Source organism: Mesocricetus auratus, unplaced genomic scaffold (genome assembly GCF_017639785.1).
Source record: "Mesocricetus auratus isolate SY011 unplaced genomic scaffold, BCM_Maur_2.0 Super-Scaffold_15014, whole genome shotgun sequence".
In the NCBI taxonomy this organism is placed as follows: domain Eukaryota; kingdom Metazoa; phylum Chordata; class Mammalia; order Rodentia; family Cricetidae; genus Mesocricetus; species Mesocricetus auratus.
Genome location: NW_024429186.1, coordinates 6,369,729 through 6,389,430, shown reverse-complemented (window position 1 = coordinate 6,389,430; position 19,702 = coordinate 6,369,729). Strand labels below are relative to the sequence as shown.

The following is a 19,702-nucleotide window of genomic DNA, read 5'->3' as shown; positions in this document are numbered from 1 at the left end:
TTAATCCCAGCACTTGGGAGGCAGAGGCAGGTGGATCTCTGTGAGTTCGAGGCCAGCCTGGACTACAGAGTGATTGCCAGAACAGGCTGCAAAGCAATACAGAGAAACCCTGTCTTGAAAAACCAAAAAAAAAAAAAAAAAGATTGGTATGTATATATATATATATATATGTATGTGTGTGTATATATATATACACACACCTAAGTGTCTTACGGAGGCTATTCTGTAAGCATCACACTCAGTGTGTAGGACTCCTGGGTCTCTCTGAGTTTAGGGTCCTTGAGTCTTCCTAAGGCTGCCCCTGGAAATGGAGGTATTTTAAGTAGGGCCCTGTGAAGAGGAGATGACATAGATGAGCCATGTCTGGATGAAGTATGACTTAGACTGCCCTTGCCACTGGTCCCCTGGAAGCTGGAGCCACCATGCTACTGAATCTTAGGAGGGCAGGTGGGAGAAAGGGCCCGGAAAGCATGGTTTCCTCCAGCTTCAGGATTGCCCTGCCCCTGGCAGCAGCCCACTATCTCCGGTGGTTGCCTCGCCAGGCAGGCAGACGTTTAGGTGGTCCTCTTCCACAGTCCTCATCGATGGCGTGGAATGCAGCGACGTCAAGTTCTTCCAGCTGGCTGCCCAGTGGTCTTCCCACGTGAAACACTTCCCTATCTGCATCTTTGGACACTCCAAGGCCACCTTCTAGTCCCACCCATGGAAGGGCTGCCACAGGACAATGGCTGCTCTGCATCAGCCATTGCTGGAGAGACAGATGCGTTTCTGTTAACAGGTGGTTACTACAGAGACAGACTCTTAAAAACACAAAGAAGCGGTCTTAAGTGTGAATGTGCTCATAGCCCAGAAACTGTGGGGAAGCTAGCTCTCCACGGGCCACCGAGTAACTGCTCTGCTTATTAACCAGAATATGTGGGCACTAGAAAGGCTAGTGAGGAGGGGGTGAACTGTGGTCTCATGAACCCCAGATCCACAAGCAAGAAGTGTTCTTGCCGTTGTGTCCTGTGCTTCCTGAAGTCAGGATGCTGCTTTCTCGGGGAGTAGGAGAGGGAGTCTAGTGGCCAAAAGCTGGGGGTAAAGGGCATGTTGGTCTCGTAGCATGGGATGTTGACCCCTGACACCCCAGGCGTGGAGCTTTTATAGTAGCAGATCTTTCTGATGCTCTCAACTACATTTGACGACGTAGCTGCCAAGCAGATGTCGCTCCTGTGAAGTCCCCTTGGGTGGGGCAGAGCCAGCAAGAGCCACATACCCACCCCTGCCCCTCAGGCTCCAGTCCCAGAGGCACTGCTAGGCTTCTGCGGATCCTGCTGCTCAGACAGGTGGTCCTTGCAAATTTTCCAGTGTCTGTCCTGGAAATGGGAGACACTGCTGGGGTCCATCCGAGGCCTGCTCTACCATGCCCTTCCACCTCTGTTCTGCCTGCTGGACAGGAACGTCCAGGACTGGCTGTGTGGGGTCCGAGTTGAGAATCAAGGTTGTGAACTGGAAACAGGCAACTAGAGGTGTGCGTGTGCACGAGTGAGTGTGTGTGTGCATGTGTGTGCTCAGTAGAGCCAGTGAAGGCTCTAGCAGACTGGTCTAACTACAGACACTATCCAAGGGACTATCCAAGCCAAGCTCCTCAGGGCCACCTGGACCCCATTCCTGGAGGCAGTTCCATCCTCCACCATCTCCCCACTCAGTGGGAGAGGGATGTGGTAGCCTACAGCGAGAACCACCCTGACTGTAGTGCCCCCACCAGAGTCATGAAGGGGTCACTGCCTCAGTCCTCATTTTCTCAAGAATCCTTTCTCCCAGGGGTGCCAATTAGGAGAGTGCCTGCCCCCTTGGAAGCTGTGGCATTTCCAGACACCCTGGTGGTCAATTTGGGAGCTCTGTGTTTGGTGTCTTGACATTGAGAACTTCCTAAGTGTATGCTCAGAAAATTGCCAAGAATGGAGCAGGCTGAGTTTGAGGACTCCTCGCCCTTCCTGGGGTGAAAGATGGTCACTGTGATACTTGGAGCTTGAGAGCCTGGCTTACCTACCCCTTGAGTTTCTTCCCAAACCTTGGTAGGAAAGATTTGCCCAGAATTCTAGCCTTGAGGCCATGGGGAAGGGGGCAGGTCAAACTCATGCCTGAGGGCACCCCTTTCCAGAAGAACTTCCCTTGATTGGTTCCAGAGGTCTGACTGTATGTACAAGAGGAGGGTGTGGGCAGAGCCTCTGTCCAGCAGCTGGCCCAAGGCGAAGTCAGTAAAGTGTAGCACCTGAGCACCATGCACCCACCACCATAGCAGTGCCCCGTGCCTCAGTTTCCCCATTGGTTAAAGAGATGGTCCATTTTCCTTGCCTACCTCATGGAGCTGTGATGAGGACTCATAGAGAAGCACTTTTGTCCCTTTGAAGGATGACTAGACAGACAGACGCCAAAGCCCCGACAGGCAGTGCAGTAGCGAGGACAGCAGTGTGTGCATGCATCCGGCCTTAGCCCCCTGAGGTTCCTCTGAGGCCTGGCTACACAGCCTGTGTGGATGGGAATTTCCACTCCTTCCTGTCAGTTGAGGGCGCTGCCTCTACCTTCAAGTTGGTCCCTGCCACCGCCCCCCACCCCCCAGTACGCAGCTCAGTATCACTATGGTGTCAGAGCTGGGAGGGGAGGGGTGGCCCTGGCTCCTGTGCAATGGCTTGTCCTAGCCTCATCCCGCGGGCCTCACTTCTGCCTCTGTCCTCCATCTCAAATGAATCCTTATACAGATGTCCCGGTATTTCTGCCCTGAGCCCTGCTGGACCCTCACTTGCTCCCCAAACCCCCACGCCCTCTGGAGACTGCTCTGTCCTGGGGAGGGGCCAGCGGAGGCTGACGACCTTGCGTGAGAATGACTCCGTCCACTTCTGAAGACTCCAGCGCGCTGTGACTGATTTCTAGGGTGTGTGTATGTGTTGCTAGTTTGTTTTTTAATGGAAAGCAGGATTCATGTAAATAGCTTTTCCGGGAGCAGATGCTGATCTGTCCCATGCGACCATGTGGACGATTTCAAGGTGCTGAAGCGACACTAATAAACTGACGGCGCTCAGGCCGCCCACTGCTGTGACTTCTTTCTGTGTTTTGGGGCCACGCGGCTGGGGCGCTGGGGCGCAGGCGTCGAGGGGCGGGCGGAAGCGGCAGCGGAGGGCGGGGTCTGCAGAACGGAAACTCCGGTCCGCCCTCCCCTCTTCCTTAGGTTTCTGTCCTTGGCTGTCTCTGGATGGGCCCGAAGGCTCCACTAGGTTGGCCTCGCATGAGTCCGAGGTCGCCGCCATCCTACAGAGTCCGCCTGGCCGCTTCATCTGTCCGGACCCAGTTGGGCGCTCGCAGCCCGCGGCTCTCCGCTCCCTGTGTACACCCTTCGGAGCCTGGCCGCACCGCCTCGTTTGTCCGCAATCCTACTGACCCTTCCCTTCCCGGTGCCCCCTGAGCCCGCTCCGGAACTCCCGGGGCGAGCGCTGCTCCCGCGTGGGAGCGGGTGCCCCAACTCCCCACATCTCAGCCCTGCCCCTCAACTGACTTCCCCAGTTCAGGCCGGCGGAGGGGGTGGGAAATGAGAGCTCCAAGTGACAGGAGGGCGGCGGTCTGAGAGCAGAGAAGGGGCGCATCTACCTCTCCTGGGCGACTGATGTCCCGGGGGAAGGGGGCACTGCTCGTGTGGAGGGCAGTGGCCACAGGCGCTGGGAAGGGAAGCCACGTGCGGGCCCCTCTATTTGGCAAGAGTGGTCGCTGGCTAGAAGGTGGCCCTAGCAGAGCCTTGGGGTCGGTGTGGCAGCCAGCGCCCTGGGTGTGCGAACTGCAGCCCGCCCGCCGTAGGTAGAGATGGACAGCAGGCAGGCGCGCCCCCAGAGGAAGACGCTACAGTGGCAGCTCGCTCAAGAGCAAGGGCAGCAGTCCCCGCCACACCACGGGCCCCCGGTCCAACCAGACACCAAGAGCAACCCCCAGGAGGACCTGCAGACCCAAGACTGGGTGAGCAGTAGGAGGCTTTCAGATGGACTGGTTGGGGAGGGGCACGGAGAGGAGAGGACTGGGTGGGTTGACACAGACATGCAATTTCCGGGGTCCTCTTTCTCCAGCCTCTCTGGCTGAGTCTGGGGGTAGACTCCCATCCCTTTTGCTTCCTCTGGCGGACACCGAGGAGGGATTGGCCGCGGCCGGGAAGAATGTGCCACACATTCCTACTCAGCCCTCCCCAGTGGGCCCCCAACTCTCAACCAGAGGGTGTATCATTAAGTAGGAGGAAGAATGAGGCCCCACAGCAGGGGAGTTCCCTCTCCGGATAGGTGCTGGCCCTCACTGAGGTGTACGCGGCAGCCCAAGACAGTAAGCAAACCATGATCAGCCCACTGGCGCTGGATAGCGGGGCAGAGACAGGCCCGACTGTGCAGACCCTAGGACACTCCCTGAGCAGAGGAGATCGCGCTGTCTGTGGTATAGTTTCCACTGAGGAAGAGTTCAAAGCCAGACCACATCAGTCAAAACTGGCCAAAACTCACATGTTGGTGGTGCTTTGGTTGTGGAAGCAGCCACGGGAGCAGGCACTGGCCTGTATGCTTATCTACCTGAGTACACGCTGGTAAAGGTAAAGAGAGTAGGCTCCCAAGGCTGGTGTCGTGGTTCACACACAGAGGAGGCAGGGGTGGGAGGGCTACAAGTTCAAGGCCAGCCTGAGCTACTTAACAAAACACGGTCTCAAAAAAAAAAAGAAAGAAAGAAACATAGCAACAGGACTGGAGGTTAAGAGCACTGGCTGCTCTTCCAGAGGTCCTGAATTCAATTCCCAGCACCCACACGGTGGCTCACGGCCATCTGTAATGAGATCTGGCGCCCTCTTCTGGCCTGCAGGAGTACTCGGAGGTAGAACATTGTATACATAATAAATAAATCTTTAACAAAAACAAAAAACTAGCAGCAACAGCGTTAAAGAGTGGGAAGAGTCATCTGCATGACTGACGACCTCAGCATGTCCTCTGGGCCCCCAGGAAGGTGACAAGTGTTAAGACCTGACCTCTACAATGGTAACCTGTCGGACCCTCGGCTTTCATGAGGCCCGAGAACGTCTCATACGGGCATTCTGGGTTGTGAAGGCTCTAAAGCGTCACCGGTCGGGAGAGGTTTGCTCAGGAAGAGGGACAGCTGGCGAGATAATGGGGGAGACGGGCTGAAGGGACTCCAGGCTCCAGGTTGGGGACAGAGGGAGAGTCACTCCAGCGTCTGCCGCGCCTTGGCTCCTTTTGGGGTCAGCTCCGATCTGAAGCTCCGCTGCCTCTTCCTCCCACAGTTCTGGGGCCCTGGTGGTGGCTCTGGACTCGAGGGATGTCCGGGCCGCCTTCCCTAACCTTGTCCTGTGTCAAGTTGTCTCCCTTGGTATGGACTGTGCTTGCCCTGGTCTCCCCTCGGCTGGCTCTGCCTCCCACAGAGCTCCTGACCTAACTAACATAAGAGTCCTTTGTTCCTCCCTCCCAGGCCCAGCCCTTAGGGTCATTTTCTTTGCAGGCTGTCTGCAGCCCACGAAGACACACATGGTGCCTCAGAGTGCAGGGACCTTGGGCAGAGGGTCTTTATTTATTTATTTTTTTGAGACAGGGTTTCTCTTTGTATCTTTGGAGGCTGTCCTGGCACTCACTCTGTAGACCAGGCTGGCCTAGAACTCACAGAGATCCGGCTGCCTCTGCCTCCTGAGTGCTGGGATTAAAGGTGTGCTGCCACCACCACCACCCGACTTTATAGGTATCCAGGTCAGCCACAGTACAGTCCTTCCTGACAATCTGCCTGGTATGCACTGAACCCTGGAGGGGAGCAGGCAGCAGGCTTGGGGTGGCTCTACACTGAAGCATAAGGGACACCTTCCTTACCTGCCCCCGTCCCCCGAAACTGTGAGCAGCCAGCCAAGGAGCACCAGACATGCAAAGCCAGCCTCATGCAGAGACCCTGTGAGCGTCCCGGTTGGTCCAAGAGTCTTCAGGGCTCTCACGCAGTGTGGTGTTTGGGAGTCAGCAGCCTCCATAGCCACAACTGCAGACAGGATGGACTGGGGAAGACAGCCCTCACTTTTCATAACAGCAGTAAAACTCAGGAAGTACGCAAAGCCTACTTGAGATGAACTTTACCTACTCTCCCCCCCCCCAAAGAATTACAAAGACTTAAATGATAGGAGAGAGACACTGTGTTCCTGGAGAGCAATGTCAGACTCGGTGGGTTCTCCCCAAGGCATTTCATATAGCTCAGCTTATCACTAAAAACACTACATGTTGCCAGGCACGGTGGTGCATAACTTCCCAGCACTTCTGGGAAGCAGAGGCAGGCAGAGCTCTCTGAGTTCAAGGTCAGCCTGTTCTACATAGAGACTTTCAGGCCAGCCAGGGCTACACAGTGATACCTTGCCTCAAAGGAAAGCAACATAATAATAATAAAAATAAACCCTACATTTCTCTTGTCTTGCAGCTCAGCAAGTATGGAAAAATAAGAATAGCTGAGCTAGCTTCAACATAGGAGATGGTTGCCATAGTCAGGGGACCAAAGGTAGTTTAAATAGCCAGATAGGAATAAAACAGTCGCTATTGGCAGCAAGACACTGTCTAGAAAACCCACAATAAACCAAAGCAAAAATAAAAGGCGAAGGTTGGTTATATGACGATTGTAATTTACCTGTTTCAGTGCACTGAACCAGGAAATATCATGAAAAATTCCCATTTGCTTTAGCAATAGAAATTACAAGGTCCCTCAGATTATTTGTTTCGAGGGACACCGAAAGTTTTGCCAGATAACACCAAGGTCCCTGCTACTGTGTGGACATGTACGATTTTTGTGTGTTTGTTTGTTTGGTTGGGGTTTTTTCAAGACAAAGTTTCACTGTGTTGTGTAGCCCTGGCTGTCCTAGAACTCGGAGATCTGCCTGCCTCTGCCTCCTGAGGGCCGGGACTAAAGGCGTGGGCCATCACCACTCGGCTCATATATAATGTTTCAAACCTGCCAGTTTGCCCAGGCTGGCTTTGAACTTGCTATCTAAGCAAATGATAACCTTGAACTCCTGATCCTCCTGCCTCTACCTCATGAGTTCAGGAATTATGACTGTACCACCATGCCTGTAGCTCCAGCTTGGTCTTAGGAAGTGACAGTCAGCGGTTCAGTCAACTACAGACCTCTGAAGCCGCTTCTACAGTAGCTCCCATCTGCAGGAAGTCAGTGGTAGATAGTGAGGACCCTTACCACAGGATCCATCGTGGGTGGAGCTCTCCCCAGGGTAGCAGAGTAGCCTCAGGAAGGCAGCCAGGCACTGGCTTCCTCCAGTGGGAGAGTAGAGATGAGGCAGGGTAGAAGGTGCTAAAACGTTTGCATTCTAGCCTGGGAGCCACCTCCCCCCCCACCGTTCCTGGGCTTTTTGTTTTTATGGAGGAGGTTACACTAGTCATTTGTACTTTGTATGTGTGAGGGAATTGGAGGTGATGGGAGTATGATTGCCAGGAGCTGTTTGTCACTGGGTATGGCCATTCTAGAGGCTGGTTGTCATATGCAGTAATTTAAATGTCTGTAGGGCTGGTGGCCAGTCGGTGGTGGTGCACACCTTTAATCCCAGCACTTGGGAGGCAGAGGCAGGTGGATCTCTGTGAGTTCGAGGCCAGCCTGGTCTATAGAGTGAGTTCCGGGACAGCTAGGGCTACACAGAGAAACCCTGTCTCAAAAACACAAACCAAACAAAAAGCTGATGTAAGCAATCTGTTGCTGGCTTGTTCACTAGTATATAGTTTGAAAAGCAAATGTATTCCAAAGTTTTCCTTAGAAAGGAAGCCATGCAGCATAAAAGAAAACAACAACAAAAAGGCTTTATTGGCCCTAACCCCCAGCACGAACAGATGGTGTGAGTAAATCTAGGGGTTACTTTGTGCTTACCATGGGATTTCAAAGTGGTATCGGGTGATTGGCTGGCCAGTTACAGGACAGTGGGATGCAGCCCTGCCTTTTGTCACACACGTGCAAACACGCCAAACTCAAACCAAAAACTGCTTTGGAAGACTGTATTTAGAATCCCAAATGAGAAATGCTTTTCTTCATCCAAACATAAGATCCGGAAGGGAAAGCCCTGCGTGCTGGGATTAAAGGCATGCGCCACCACCACCCGGCTCTCAGGTTAAGTTCTCTAGTATGTGATTGTTTGGCCAGAGCATATGAGCTTAGAATTTTTTTTTTTTTTGGTTTTTCGAGACAGGGTTTCTCTGTGGCTTTGGAGGCTGTCCTGGAACTCACTCTGTAGACCAGGCTGGCCTCGAACTCACAGAGATCCGCCTGCCTCTGCCTCCCGAGTGCTGGGATTAAAGGCGTGTGCCACCAACGCCCGGCTTGTTTTTCTTTTTTCTTTTTATTTTATGTGCATGGGTGTTTTGCCCTGTCTATGTCTGTGTGAGGGTGTCAGATCTTGGAGTTACAGACAGCAATTAGCCTCCATGTGGGTGCTGGGAATTGAACCCAGGTCCTCTGGAAGAACAGTCAGTGCTCTTAACCTCTGAGTTATCTCTCCAGCCCCAGAATGTTTTTCTTTTTTTAAAAAAAATGCTTTTCTGACCTGGTGGTGGTAGCAGGTGTATCTCTGTGAGTTTGAGACCAGCCTCATCTACAGAGCTAGTCCCAGGATAGCCTGGGCTATACAAAGAACCCCTGTCTCAAAAAAAACAAAAACAAATTTTGGTTTTTGGCCTGGTGGTGGTGGTGCACATCTTTGTACTCGGGAAGCAGAGGCAGGCGGAGCTCTGAGTTCCAGGACAGCCAGGGCTACACAGAGAAACCCTGTCTCAAAGCAACAACAACAAAATAAAGTGTTTTGGGTTTTTTGTTTTGTTTTAATTCTTTATCTCTGTGACTTTGAGGTCAGCCTGGTCTATATAGTGAGTTCCAGGACAGCCAGGTTTATAGAGAAAGACCTTGCATCAAAGAACAAAATCATAACATACAAATGTTCCTAATTCCTTGAGGATTTTAGGCAATGCATTTTGATTGGGCCCAGCATGGTGGTGTACACCATCAATCCCAGCAATGGACAAACAGACTCTGTGAGAGACTGAGGCCAGCCTGGTCTGCATTGCCAGTCAAGACAGCTAGGGCTGCACAGAGAAACCCTGTCTCAAAAAACAACTGTGTATTGTGATCATACTCACCATCCCTCCTGCTCCTCCTCGATCCACCTCTCTGCCCAACCAGCTTTGTGCTCCTTTTTCATTTTTAACCCATCGACTTTAATTCGTGCTGCACAGCCAATTTTGGGTCTGGAACTTGCCCCGTAGCGTGGTTAGCCTACCAGTTGTGAGGGAGAGAGAACTGATTTCCCTCACCTGGCCGGCTCTGAAATGCTAATAGCTCTCTCAGCTAAAGGCGGGGCTTGGGCCGTCCCCGCCCCTCCACACTGGGCTTTTGTCTGGCTTGGGCTCGCACACCCAGTCACAATCACGGTGAGTTCTCACGTGCGCCCGCTCTGTCCGGTCCCACGAAACGGCGTCTTCCATCAAGTCGTCCACCGAGTCTGGTTCTTGCAGTCTTCCTGCTCTCCCTCCCAGGGAAGAGTCCCGGCGGTGCGGTGGTGGTGGGGGTATAAATGGGGATCGGATGCCCACTGAGGGCTGGGCATTCTCAGTCTCTTGTTCTCTGCATGTTGAGCACTTGGGGATCTCTGTTCATTGCTATTGACTGCAGGAAGACGCTTCTCTGGTGTGGGTTGAAGGCGCACTGACGGCCTGTAGGTATAGGACAAGTCATTAGGAGTTTTTTGGTTTTTTTTTTTTTTTTTTTTTTTTTGGTTTTTCGAGACAGGGTTTCTCTGTGGCTTTGGAGGCTGTCCTGGAACTCGCTCTGTAGACCAGGCTGGCCTCGAACTCACAAAGATCCGCCTGCCTCTGCCTCCCGAGTGCTGGGACTAAAGGCGTGCGCCACCAATGCCCGGCGTCATTAGGAGTTTTTACATTTAGTGTATGCATGTGGGTGCTTGGTCTGCATGTAAGTTCATGGCTGGTGCCCAAAGAGGCCAGAAGGAAATGGTGGATGCTGGGAATCGAACCTGGGTATTCTGGAAGAGAGGTACATACTCTCAACTGCTGACCCGTCTCTCCAGAGCCCTTAAAATCCTTTCCCCCACCTTTTTGTTTTGTGTTTTGTTTTATCGAGACAGGGTTTCCCTGTGTAGCCCTGGCTGGAACTGGCTCTGTAGACCAGGCTGGCCTCGAACTCACAGAGATCCGCCTGCCTCTGCCTCCCACCTCCCCCACCTCACCCCTGCCTGTCATTTTGTTGTCATCCTCATCGCTCTGCTCCTCCTCTTTTTTTTCTTCTTTGATTTTTGAGACAAATCTTTCTATGTAGCCCCAGTTTCCTGGCTGTCCTGGAATTTGTTGTGTAGACCAGGCTGGCCTGGCCTGGAACTCACAGAGATCCGCCTGCCTCTGCCTCCCGGGTGCTCGATCCAGGGGCTTTCTTCAATGGTGGATTTAAGCTGCAGACTGTCCTGGTTCTGGCCACACTCTGGCACTCTGGCTGTGTCTTGCTCTCAGTTCTGTCTAAACAAATGTGCATTTCGGTCTCGACTTTCTTTGTCCTCACATGTTAGATTGGCTGGTGATTCCAGTTGTGTTGTTCTATGGCCTCAGAATTATGAGCTCCAGGGGCCTGGTGAGGATCCATTTTGCTTGTGGCCTTGATCATATCCAGCTTGCGTGTAAATGCCCCATCTGTTTGTTGTGCATGCTGAGTTCCTGAGCACATTCTCAGACATCAGTTACTCAAGGCTCTAAGTTTCTGTGTTACCATTCTTTTTGTTGTTCTTGTTGTTTATTTTATTTATTATGCTTACAATGTTCTGCCAGAAGAGGGCACCAGATTGAGATGGTTGTGAGCCACCATGTGGGTGCTGGGAATTGAACTCAGGACCTCTGGAAGAGCATCCAGTGCTCTTAACCTCTGAGCCCTCTCTCCAGCCCGTGCTACTGTTCTTAAAGCATTCACGCCTGCTGTTGGGCAGTGGCCCCAAAGCCTTGCTGTCAGCGCTCTTGCTGATGTCACCAACAACGACTGCAGAATGTGCACGAGAAGCCGTTGCTGCTCCCTCCTACTCCTCCACCTCCGAGTCTGCCCTGCCTTCCACACGTTCTCTTTCCCCATCTTTCCAAGGAGTCATATTATGTTTTGTTTACATGCGTGTGCGTGCGTGCATGAACACGCAAGCATCTGTGAGTGCCTGTTTATGTTTGTGTATGTATGCGTGTGCATGTGTGTGCATTTCTGTGTGTGTGCATGTGTACATACTTGTGTTTGTGCATGTATCTGTGTTTGTGTGTGTGCATGTCTATGTGTATGTGTGTGTTTGTGTGTACATGTTTGTGTATATGTGTAAATGTGTTTTGTGTGTATTTGTACATAGGCCAGAAGTCAATGCAAGATGTTTTCCTCTCTGTTCTCTACCTTATTTTTTTAAACAGTTTGCAACTGAACATAGATAACTCACTAATTCTGCCAGACAGACTGGCTAGCAAGCCCCCAGATAGTCTCCTGTTCCTGCCTCTCCAGCTACTGGAATTCCAGGCACAGACTGAAGAACGTGGTGCTTACCTACATGTTGGAGATCTGATCTCAGGCCCTCATATATGCGTGGCTAGCCCTTAACCCACAATGCCATGTCCTCAGCCCCAAATCACGCTTCTTAGAATCAGTTGAATTTTATTCCAAGACAAGGTCTCGTTAGGCAGCCCTAGCTGGCCTGACACTCACAGCGCACTACCTGCCTCTGCATCCCATAAGCTGGGATTGCAAGCATGTGCTATCATGTCCAACTGTAGGATGACAGTGTTAGCGTCACCATAGCCGAGGCATGGACACAGTATAATGTTCCTTTTCTTCTTCTTAAAATTATTTACTTGGAAGCCGGGCGTTGGTGGCACACGCCTTTAATCCCAGCACTCAGGAGGCAGAGGCAGGTGGATCTCTGTGAGTTCGAGGCCAGCCTGGTCTACAGAGTGAGTTCCAGGACAGCCTCCAAAACAATACAGAGAAACCCTGTCTCGAAAAACCAAAAAAAAATTATTTACTTGGGCCGAGCGGTGGTGGCGCATGCTTTTAATCCCAGCACTCGGGAGGCAGAGGCAGGTGGATCTCTGTGAGTTCGAGGCCAGGCTGGACCCACAACCTCCAAAAACAATACAGAGAAACCCTGTCTCGTAAAAACCAAAAAAAAATTATTTACTTGGTTTTTCAAGACAGAATTTCTCTGTGTAACAGTCCTTGTCCTGAAATTCACTGTGTAACCCACAGAGATCCACTTTCATCTGCTTCCCGAGTGCTGGGATTAAAGGTGTTGCCTCCACACCCGGCCTCCTCCTCCTTCTCCAGATTTACTTTACTTTATATATGTGGCTGTCTTGCCAGCGTGCTGTGTGTGCACTGTATGTGTGCCTGTTTTAGCCCCTGGAACTGGGGTTATGGATGGCCGTGAGTTACCTACCACGTGAGTGCTGGGAGTCGAACCTGGGTCCTCTGCAAGAGCAAGTGCTGCTATGCTAACCCACAACTGAGCCGTCTCTCAAGCTGCTTCTCTCTATTGTTCGGCCCTTTGCTTTCCTTTGAAGACGATTTGAATCGGTTATCCTTTGCTGAGCCTTCCATGAACCACATCTATGGCTCCTTGCAGTACATCATGTCATCTGAAGCGCCATTTCCTCCTGGGTAGTGGTGGTCCTGGCCTTCCTGTTCCCGCTGGTCTGCTGTCCTCGGGCCCCATGCAGGCCCTCCCTGTCTACCTCAGGGTTCCCCGTTTCCCTGGCCCTTGATTCTGCTGTCTCTCCGTTTACTCCCACAGCATGCCATCTAGCCATTTCAAAAGGATCCAGAGGGCTTCAGAGACTACAGGTGTGGAAATGACTTTGCACACTTGTACAGCACTTTGGTAAGATCAAAAATCTAGGAGGGAATTTTCTTTCAGGCCTTTTAAGGCCTCACTTATCAGCTTCTGGTGGTACTACTGTGTAACACCGTAGACCGCGTAGGCTTCTGATGCTCTGTACTACTGTGTAACACCGTAGACCGCGTAGGCTTCTGATGCTCTGTACTACTGTGTAACACCATAGACCGCGTAGGCTTCTGATGCTCTGTACTGTTCTGGTTTTTCTGTGTGTTGCTTCGCATCACACAGAAATTTAACAGACAGTTGTGAGCCACTGTGTGTGTACTGGGAACTGAGCCCAAGTGTTCTTAACCACTCATCTCTCCAGCTTCATTTTCAAAAAAAATTTAAGATCTTTTCCCTCTTGCCAGTGTTCTGAATTGTCAGCATAATATATTCTGCTAAGGCTGTTTCCTCTATGTCCGGGGACAGAGTGTGTGCATGTTTGTGTGTATGTCTGTTTTCTTTTCCTCATTTTATTAGCTGCAAGTTGATCCAACAGGAATGATCTCCGGCTTTCTCACAGCTTCCTAGTGTTTTATATCTTTGTGGTGGTGCTTCGCTTTCCATCCTGTATCAGTCAGTACTTGTGGTAGTGATGCTGTGTAACGAGTATCTCCAAATGAATTCTGAACGTAACGTTTCCCTGTTTCTTGGTCAGAAGGGGGTGGGTCGGATATCCTGTGTGTGGCTCTCCCTCTCAAAGGTCTTCTGTTCCTGCCTTTCTTGAGGTTGATGTGTAAACACAAGGGGCCTAGCATGTGGCCTCGTGTCTGTGTGTCAGGTGTAGAGCACATATGCCCTCAGCCAGGATCATCGGCAGAGCAGAAGCTACTCCACAAGAAGCACTGTGTTAGCACGGTGCCACAGGAGGGATGCAGTCCAGCCACACAAAGTAGGTTAAGACTAGGACCAGCTCTGGAGTAGCCTCCCACTGAGCGTCATCTTGCCAAGTCACACTTTGCACGTCCAAGGCCACCCTTGTCCTCTGGATGGCCCTGTCCACCGCTTCTGCTCTTATTTCACTCATTGCCTGTATCCTGCATCCAAGGACCACAGCGATAACAGAGACCTGGGGTCTCCCTCTTGTCCCTCAGCTCGCTGGTGGCTCTGCCCTGCTCTCACCTTGCACTGGTGACGCTGGTGGCTTTGCACGTGCAGGTGTTCAGATGGCCTTTGTTAGCAGGCCACTTTGCTGCGGCCTGGTCAAGTAGGCCATCTGGCTTTCAGTGGCTTCTCCTGTGGCCTGGGTTAGGGAAGACAGAGCAGTCTGGGCTGCAGGGTGGGACAAGGGGCAGTGCACTCCCAGGGCAGAGGTCTCCAGAGAGGAGTCAGAAACGTTGATTTTCTTTTGGGGCTGCCATCAGTTGGGGTTGCAGCAGCAAACTAGCTTAGGCAGCATAGAATGGCACCTCTCAGTTCTAGAGGCTAGCAGGTCAAGGTCAAGGCCCTTGCAGATTCACGTCTGGAGAGGGCCTGCTTCTTGGCTCACAGAAGTTGCCTGTCCCTGTGTGTTAATGCGTGGATCATGAGTGATCTCTGTGGGTCCCTTTCTGATGCACCGAGGACCTAACCCCTCCCCAGAGGCCTTCCTCCTGGTTTGGCACTGTGAAGGGGAACACCTTGGCCCGGGGTCTGGAGAGACACGCATCCTGAAGTCTGGCTTCTGAGGGTTGCAGGGGGACCTGTAGGGAGCCCTTCTTGGCTTACAGACCATTATCTCCTGTGTTTGTCTCTTCTTCTCCCGTATATGTCTCTGAGTCTTTTTTTTTTTTTGCCATCAAAGCTACATACATACGTGTGTGGGGGTTCTAGGAATGAACCCAAGGTTGTGCACATGCTAAGCATGTTCAAGCGTGTGTTCTGTCATGGAGTCTACCCGGCCTCTTGCTGAGTATGTTCTCATTGTTGTGAAACAGATTTCCAGGGCTTTCCACTCTCTGAATCTGCATTATCTCCATTAAGCATCTCCCTTTCCAACCCAGCCACGCCATTCCCCCTTCTGTCTCAGCGAGTTTGAGTTTGGCAATTCCTGGACCAGCAGGATCGCAGAAGCTGTGCAACATGTGCTTTGGTGGCTACTGTTTAACATTCACCCACACAACAGCACGTGTCATATGTCCTTTCTCTTTGCAATTTTTAAAAATGCACGCGCCTGTGTGTATATATGTGAATCTATGTGCGCCGTGTGCCTGCAGGTGCCCACAGAGGCTGAAAGACTGTCAGATCTCCCCAAATTGGCATTACAGGTGGTTGTGAGCTGCCTGATGTGACTGCTGGGAACTGAACCCAGGTCCTCCGCAAGAGCAGAATGCACTCTTAACTGCCACGCCATCTGTCCAGCCCCGGGTACCCTCCCTTTTTTTCCTTCTTTTCTAGGGTGGGCAGCGCTCCATTGCCTGGGTGGATCCACCCGTCTGCCGGCTCTTGAATCACCTCATGTTTTAACTCAGTGAAAGATCCTGTGGTGGACATGTGTGTACACACCCCTTCCCAAGTCCTGGCTTTAAGTTCTTCTGGGTCTGTACCCAGAAACGGAACCATTGGGTGTTGTGAATTAATTCTTTCAGGGTTTTTTGAGTAAGGGGGGACCCATCACTTGGAATGGTCTCATCCCTACTGTTAGCCCTCTATCTCTATCCAGAAGGTAGCCGGGTGTGCCCCCTAAATGGGCAGTCTGGAGGGACTTCCACGGACCACCCACCTGGGCAGGGGCATCCTGTGGCTGTCATACGTGGGCCTTACCCACAAGTCTATGCCAGCTTTCTTACAAGTCATCAGCTTCTGATCTCCTGCATGGCGCTTGCTGACAGCTCTCTTCAGCGCATGCCTGTTTTTAAAATTTTTGTTCACCGCACAGGTCCCGGTTCATGACCACTGCTTTCCTAGCCCCATTACTGAGCAGCTGCCTGAGGAGGTGGCGAGATCCCTGCCACGGCCAGTTCCTCCAGTGGGGGGTTCATGTCCTGGACCATTTGGGACCCATGGGTTTGGAGTGTTAATTTTCCTCCTAAGTCTCTTTATAGATATTTTATATTTTTGTTAGTTTTGGTAATCGAACCCAGCCTTTAGCATCACTTTATAAGCCTCTCAGGGATGCCTGGGGTTGATCTTTAAGACCCAGTTTTTGGGGGGCACACAGCAGACTAGCTTTGTTATGCTTCTGACCCAACCCCACCCTCCACCTTGGAGTATTTGCCAGCACCGCTGTAAGGCCTGCACAGATGCGGCGGTAACCATGAACACCTCATGGGGTGCACGCAGTGCTCAGGTATGCCGATGTGGGAGTGTTCTGCATAGGACCCTGTGAGACGGTACTACTGTCTTCCCCACCAGGAGCTTGTTCTGAAGCAGAGGGAGAGAATCAGGCCAGCCTGGGCTTTGTAGTGACTGAGACCCTGTCTCAGAATAAACAAATAGGGGCTGTAGACATGGCTCCCTTGGTAAAGTGCTTGCCACACAGATGTGGACCTGAGTTTGCAGGTGACCATGCGCTCTATCCCCACAGGTGTGTGAGCCTCCCGAGCGCCGGCGCCTGGGTAGCCGCTGGAATGTCAGCATCGACGAGCGCAGGCGCCTGGCCATGCTGCATGCACAGGACAGGACAAACACGCCCAGGGTCCCATCTAGAGACATGCTGGGCCTGCACCTCCCTGGCTGGCCAACTGTACCCTCCCCACTGACCGGGCCTGCCCCAGCCTCTCCCAACCAGGTCCCCGAAGCCATGGTTGGTCCCCCGCAGGACATTGTGCAGATGGTGGCCGAGCTGGTGGCCGAGGGTGTGGACAGAGATGTACTCCTGCCTCACCCGGTGCATTCCTCCATGTACCCCAGCGCCTTCCAGAACCTCGTGGCTCAGAGCACTCCCCTCTGGCAGAACGAGAACTTTGAGCCCCATACCTCGAAGTCACCCCGTTTCTAAGAAGGATCCCTGTTTAGCCCAATGTGGTCCAGTGCCTTTCTTTATGGTGGGGCATGACTTCCTGTGTGCTCTCTGTGACCCACTCATAGAGGACAGACAGATCAGGTCAAAGGTCTCAGAACTCAGGAGCGCTGCCCCTCCTGGGAACCTGGTTGGGAACTACGGGGGAGTCAGGGGTGAACGTCTAGAAGAGCCCCTGCTCTGCGGGGCGTAATGGTGAGCAGCACTTGTGGGTCTCTGAGGAGTCTCGATCGCCACACGGGTCCAGGTTCATGACCACTGCTTTCCTAGCTCCATTACCGAGCAGCTGCCTGAGGAGGTGGCGAGATCCCTGCCACGGCCAGTTCCTCCAGTGGGGGGTTCATGTCATGGACCATTTGGGACCCATGGGATGTGTGACCTGGGAGATGCTATGATGAGACTGTGGTTGGGACAGCTCAGGGAGAGGGACCTAGTGAGGTTCTAGACACAGGCAGGCTTCCAGGTCATTCCTAACGGTGACCTTGGAGTCGGACAAGGCTAGGAAGGTAGTATGCGTGCACCTTGCAGTCGGTGTGTGGTAAGACAAGGAGCCCTGGGTCTTCAGTTACTTCTCACTTTGTCTTGAGGTTGGGGTTCCTGCAGAAAGTTCAGGTGGTAACACACACCTCATTTGGGGATGCAGAAAAAGGGTGGTAACCCCAGTCTGTCCCAGTGGCTATAGGGGGCATCACAACTCAGAGACTGGTTGAAGTGGCCTGGGCTTCTGTGCGGGTGGGGCTGGGCCCAGGGGATTCTGCCTCAAGAGAAAGCGATAGGTCTTAGGTTCAAGTGAGGGCACGAGTCAGAATTGTGCCCTGGACCTTGAGGGAATCAGCCTTGTTGTGCAGCACCAGCTGTCCCTTCCCAGAATCCATTGCTTCCCCCAGACTTACCTGTGGGTGACACTGGGTCCCTGGCTGACTTGAATTCTCTGCCCTTGCTTCCCTCCCTTCCTAAGGCTCAGTGAAACTGGTCCTCCTCCAGCAAGTCTGCCTTCATCACTCTAGTGGGCATCAATGCCCAGTTGTCCCTTGATGCAATTTCTGTCCATCCTAGAGGCCTCTACATTTTTCAGGGTACAGGGGTTGAAGGGAGGCAGGGCTTGGTGCCACAAGGCCTAGGGCAGGGGCAGTCCTAAAGAGTCTGGACAGGGCCCTGGGCACCTCGTGACCCTTCCACCTGCTCAGTTTAAAGCTGCCTTAGAGCTGGATAGCAGGGTCCTCCTAATGTGAGCGGAAGTCAAAGGTCACCACACGAGGGCCTTGCGCCGTGTGCATTCATCTCTGAAGTGCTGCATACTCACTTTCCCTCACGGCTGAGCGTCGGCAGGGCTTCTGCTGGCTCTGTGCACCTCCTGGGCACCTCCTGAGTCTGCAGCCAGATGAATTCTAGGATGCTCGGCTCCTCTTAGAATCTTCCCCATCAAGCCGGGTTGTGGTGGTGCACGCCTTTAATCCCATCTAATCCCAGCACTTGGGAGGCAGAACTTGTGAGTTCAAGTAGCCTGGTCTACAAGAGCTAGTTCCAGGACAGCCTCCAAAGCCACAGAGAAACCTTGTCTTGAACCCCCCCAAAAAAGAATCTTCCCCATCACAGCAACTCAAGGCAAATCATTTAGAGTATCAGGGATGAGTCCCAGAGCTGCCCCTCCCCCTCACTGGCCACCAGCGATAGTTGATGCGGCTGGTGGGTTCAGCAGGGAATGGAGCCTGGTGTTGGAATTGTTAGCAGTGCCTCTGAGAGCACTGTTGCCCAGATACTGGGGCAGTGCATCGTTTCTAACGACTTCTGCGACTAATTGTCACAAGTTTAGTGTTTTCAGAGAACACGGGTTCCTTACGATCTGTGGCAGTCCACAGAGGGTCTCACTACACTAAGGCTGGAGATGTAGGCAGAGCTGTGCTCCTCCTGAGGCTCCGGGCAGGAACTGCAGCTCACCTTTCTCAGCTGCCCTGGGTGAGCGGGACAGCAGCGCTGGCTCTGTGCTTTCCCCTCTTCCTCTTCTCTTCCTCTCTTCCTCTTCCCTCCTCCTTCCTCCTCTTCCAGCTCCTGTGGTTAAGGACCCTTACCACTATTCTGGGACCACCCGGATGACCTGGGAGATCTCCCGGGTTTTAAGGGCAGACTTGGTAAATTTGATTTCCTTTACACATCAGCACATTCACAGCATCCCCCTTTTGGGAGGGGACTTCTCCAGGGGCAGAGGGCTAGGTGCTGCTCTGGTGTATAGGACAGCGCCCCTCAAACACGTGACCCGGCTCCATGTCCGGGGTGCTCACTTGGGACGGAGAAGGGTATAAGGTGGGGAGCTTGAGGAGGCTGGGGTGAGTAGGGGTTCACAGAGACAGGGTGGCTCATCCTAAAAGGGTCAGAAAGGTCTGGGGGAGGGTCCCTAGCACCTTAGTCAAGGGGAGGCAGGTCAGGTTGGGAGACACCCCAAAGGGGGAGGCTCAGGTTTTCTTGAGCTAGCTGGACATTGAGCACCCACTGTCCCAGGTGGACACTCTGTCTCTGAATGGGTTGCAGAGGACATTGTGTTTTAGGGTTTCTGTTGCTGTGACAAAACACCATGAGCAAAAAAATAAAAAATAATAAAAAGTTTGGGAGGCAAAGGGTTTACACTTCCACATCGCTGTTCATCACTAAAGGAGTCAGGACAGGAACTCAAACAGGGCAGGAACCTGGAGGCGTGGAAGGGCTCTGCTTACTGCTGGCTCCTCGAGGCTCCCTTAGCCAGCCTCCTTATAGAATCCAGGACCAGCAGCCCACAGGTGGCCCCACCCACCGTGGGCTGGGCCCTTCGCCATTGATCACTAATTAGGAAAATGCCT

General features: G+C 52.6%; 2 protein-coding genes across 11 annotated transcripts in view; both read left to right on the top strand.

Moving 5' to 3' along the window:
* Pacs2 (phosphofurin acidic cluster sorting protein 2) overlaps nucleotides 1-3,079 on the top strand; it is a 60,725-nt gene extending 57,646 nt beyond the window's left edge. For all 10 annotated transcript variants that reach the window (XM_040742338.1, XM_040742336.1, XM_040742345.1 and 7 more), the window contains one exon: nucleotides 576-3,079. In XM_040742338.1, coding sequence (XP_040598272.1) covers nucleotides 576-694 — 119 coding nt within the window. In that variant the 3' untranslated portion in view covers nucleotides 695-3,079. The remainder of the gene's footprint in view (nucleotides 1-575) is intronic.
* Nucleotides 3,080-3,236: 157 nt separating this feature from the next.
* On the top strand, nucleotides 3,237-16,866 carry Tex22 (testis expressed 22). The gene is made up of 2 exons (XM_005068232.3): nucleotides 3,237-3,984; nucleotides 16,437-16,866. The coding sequence occupies exons 1-2, from the start codon at nucleotides 3,835-3,837 to the stop codon at nucleotides 16,848-16,850; spliced, it is 564 nt and encodes a 187-aa protein (XP_005068289.1). The 5' UTR covers nucleotides 3,237-3,834; the 3' UTR covers nucleotides 16,851-16,866.
* Nucleotides 16,867-19,702: the final 2,836 nt, after the last annotated feature.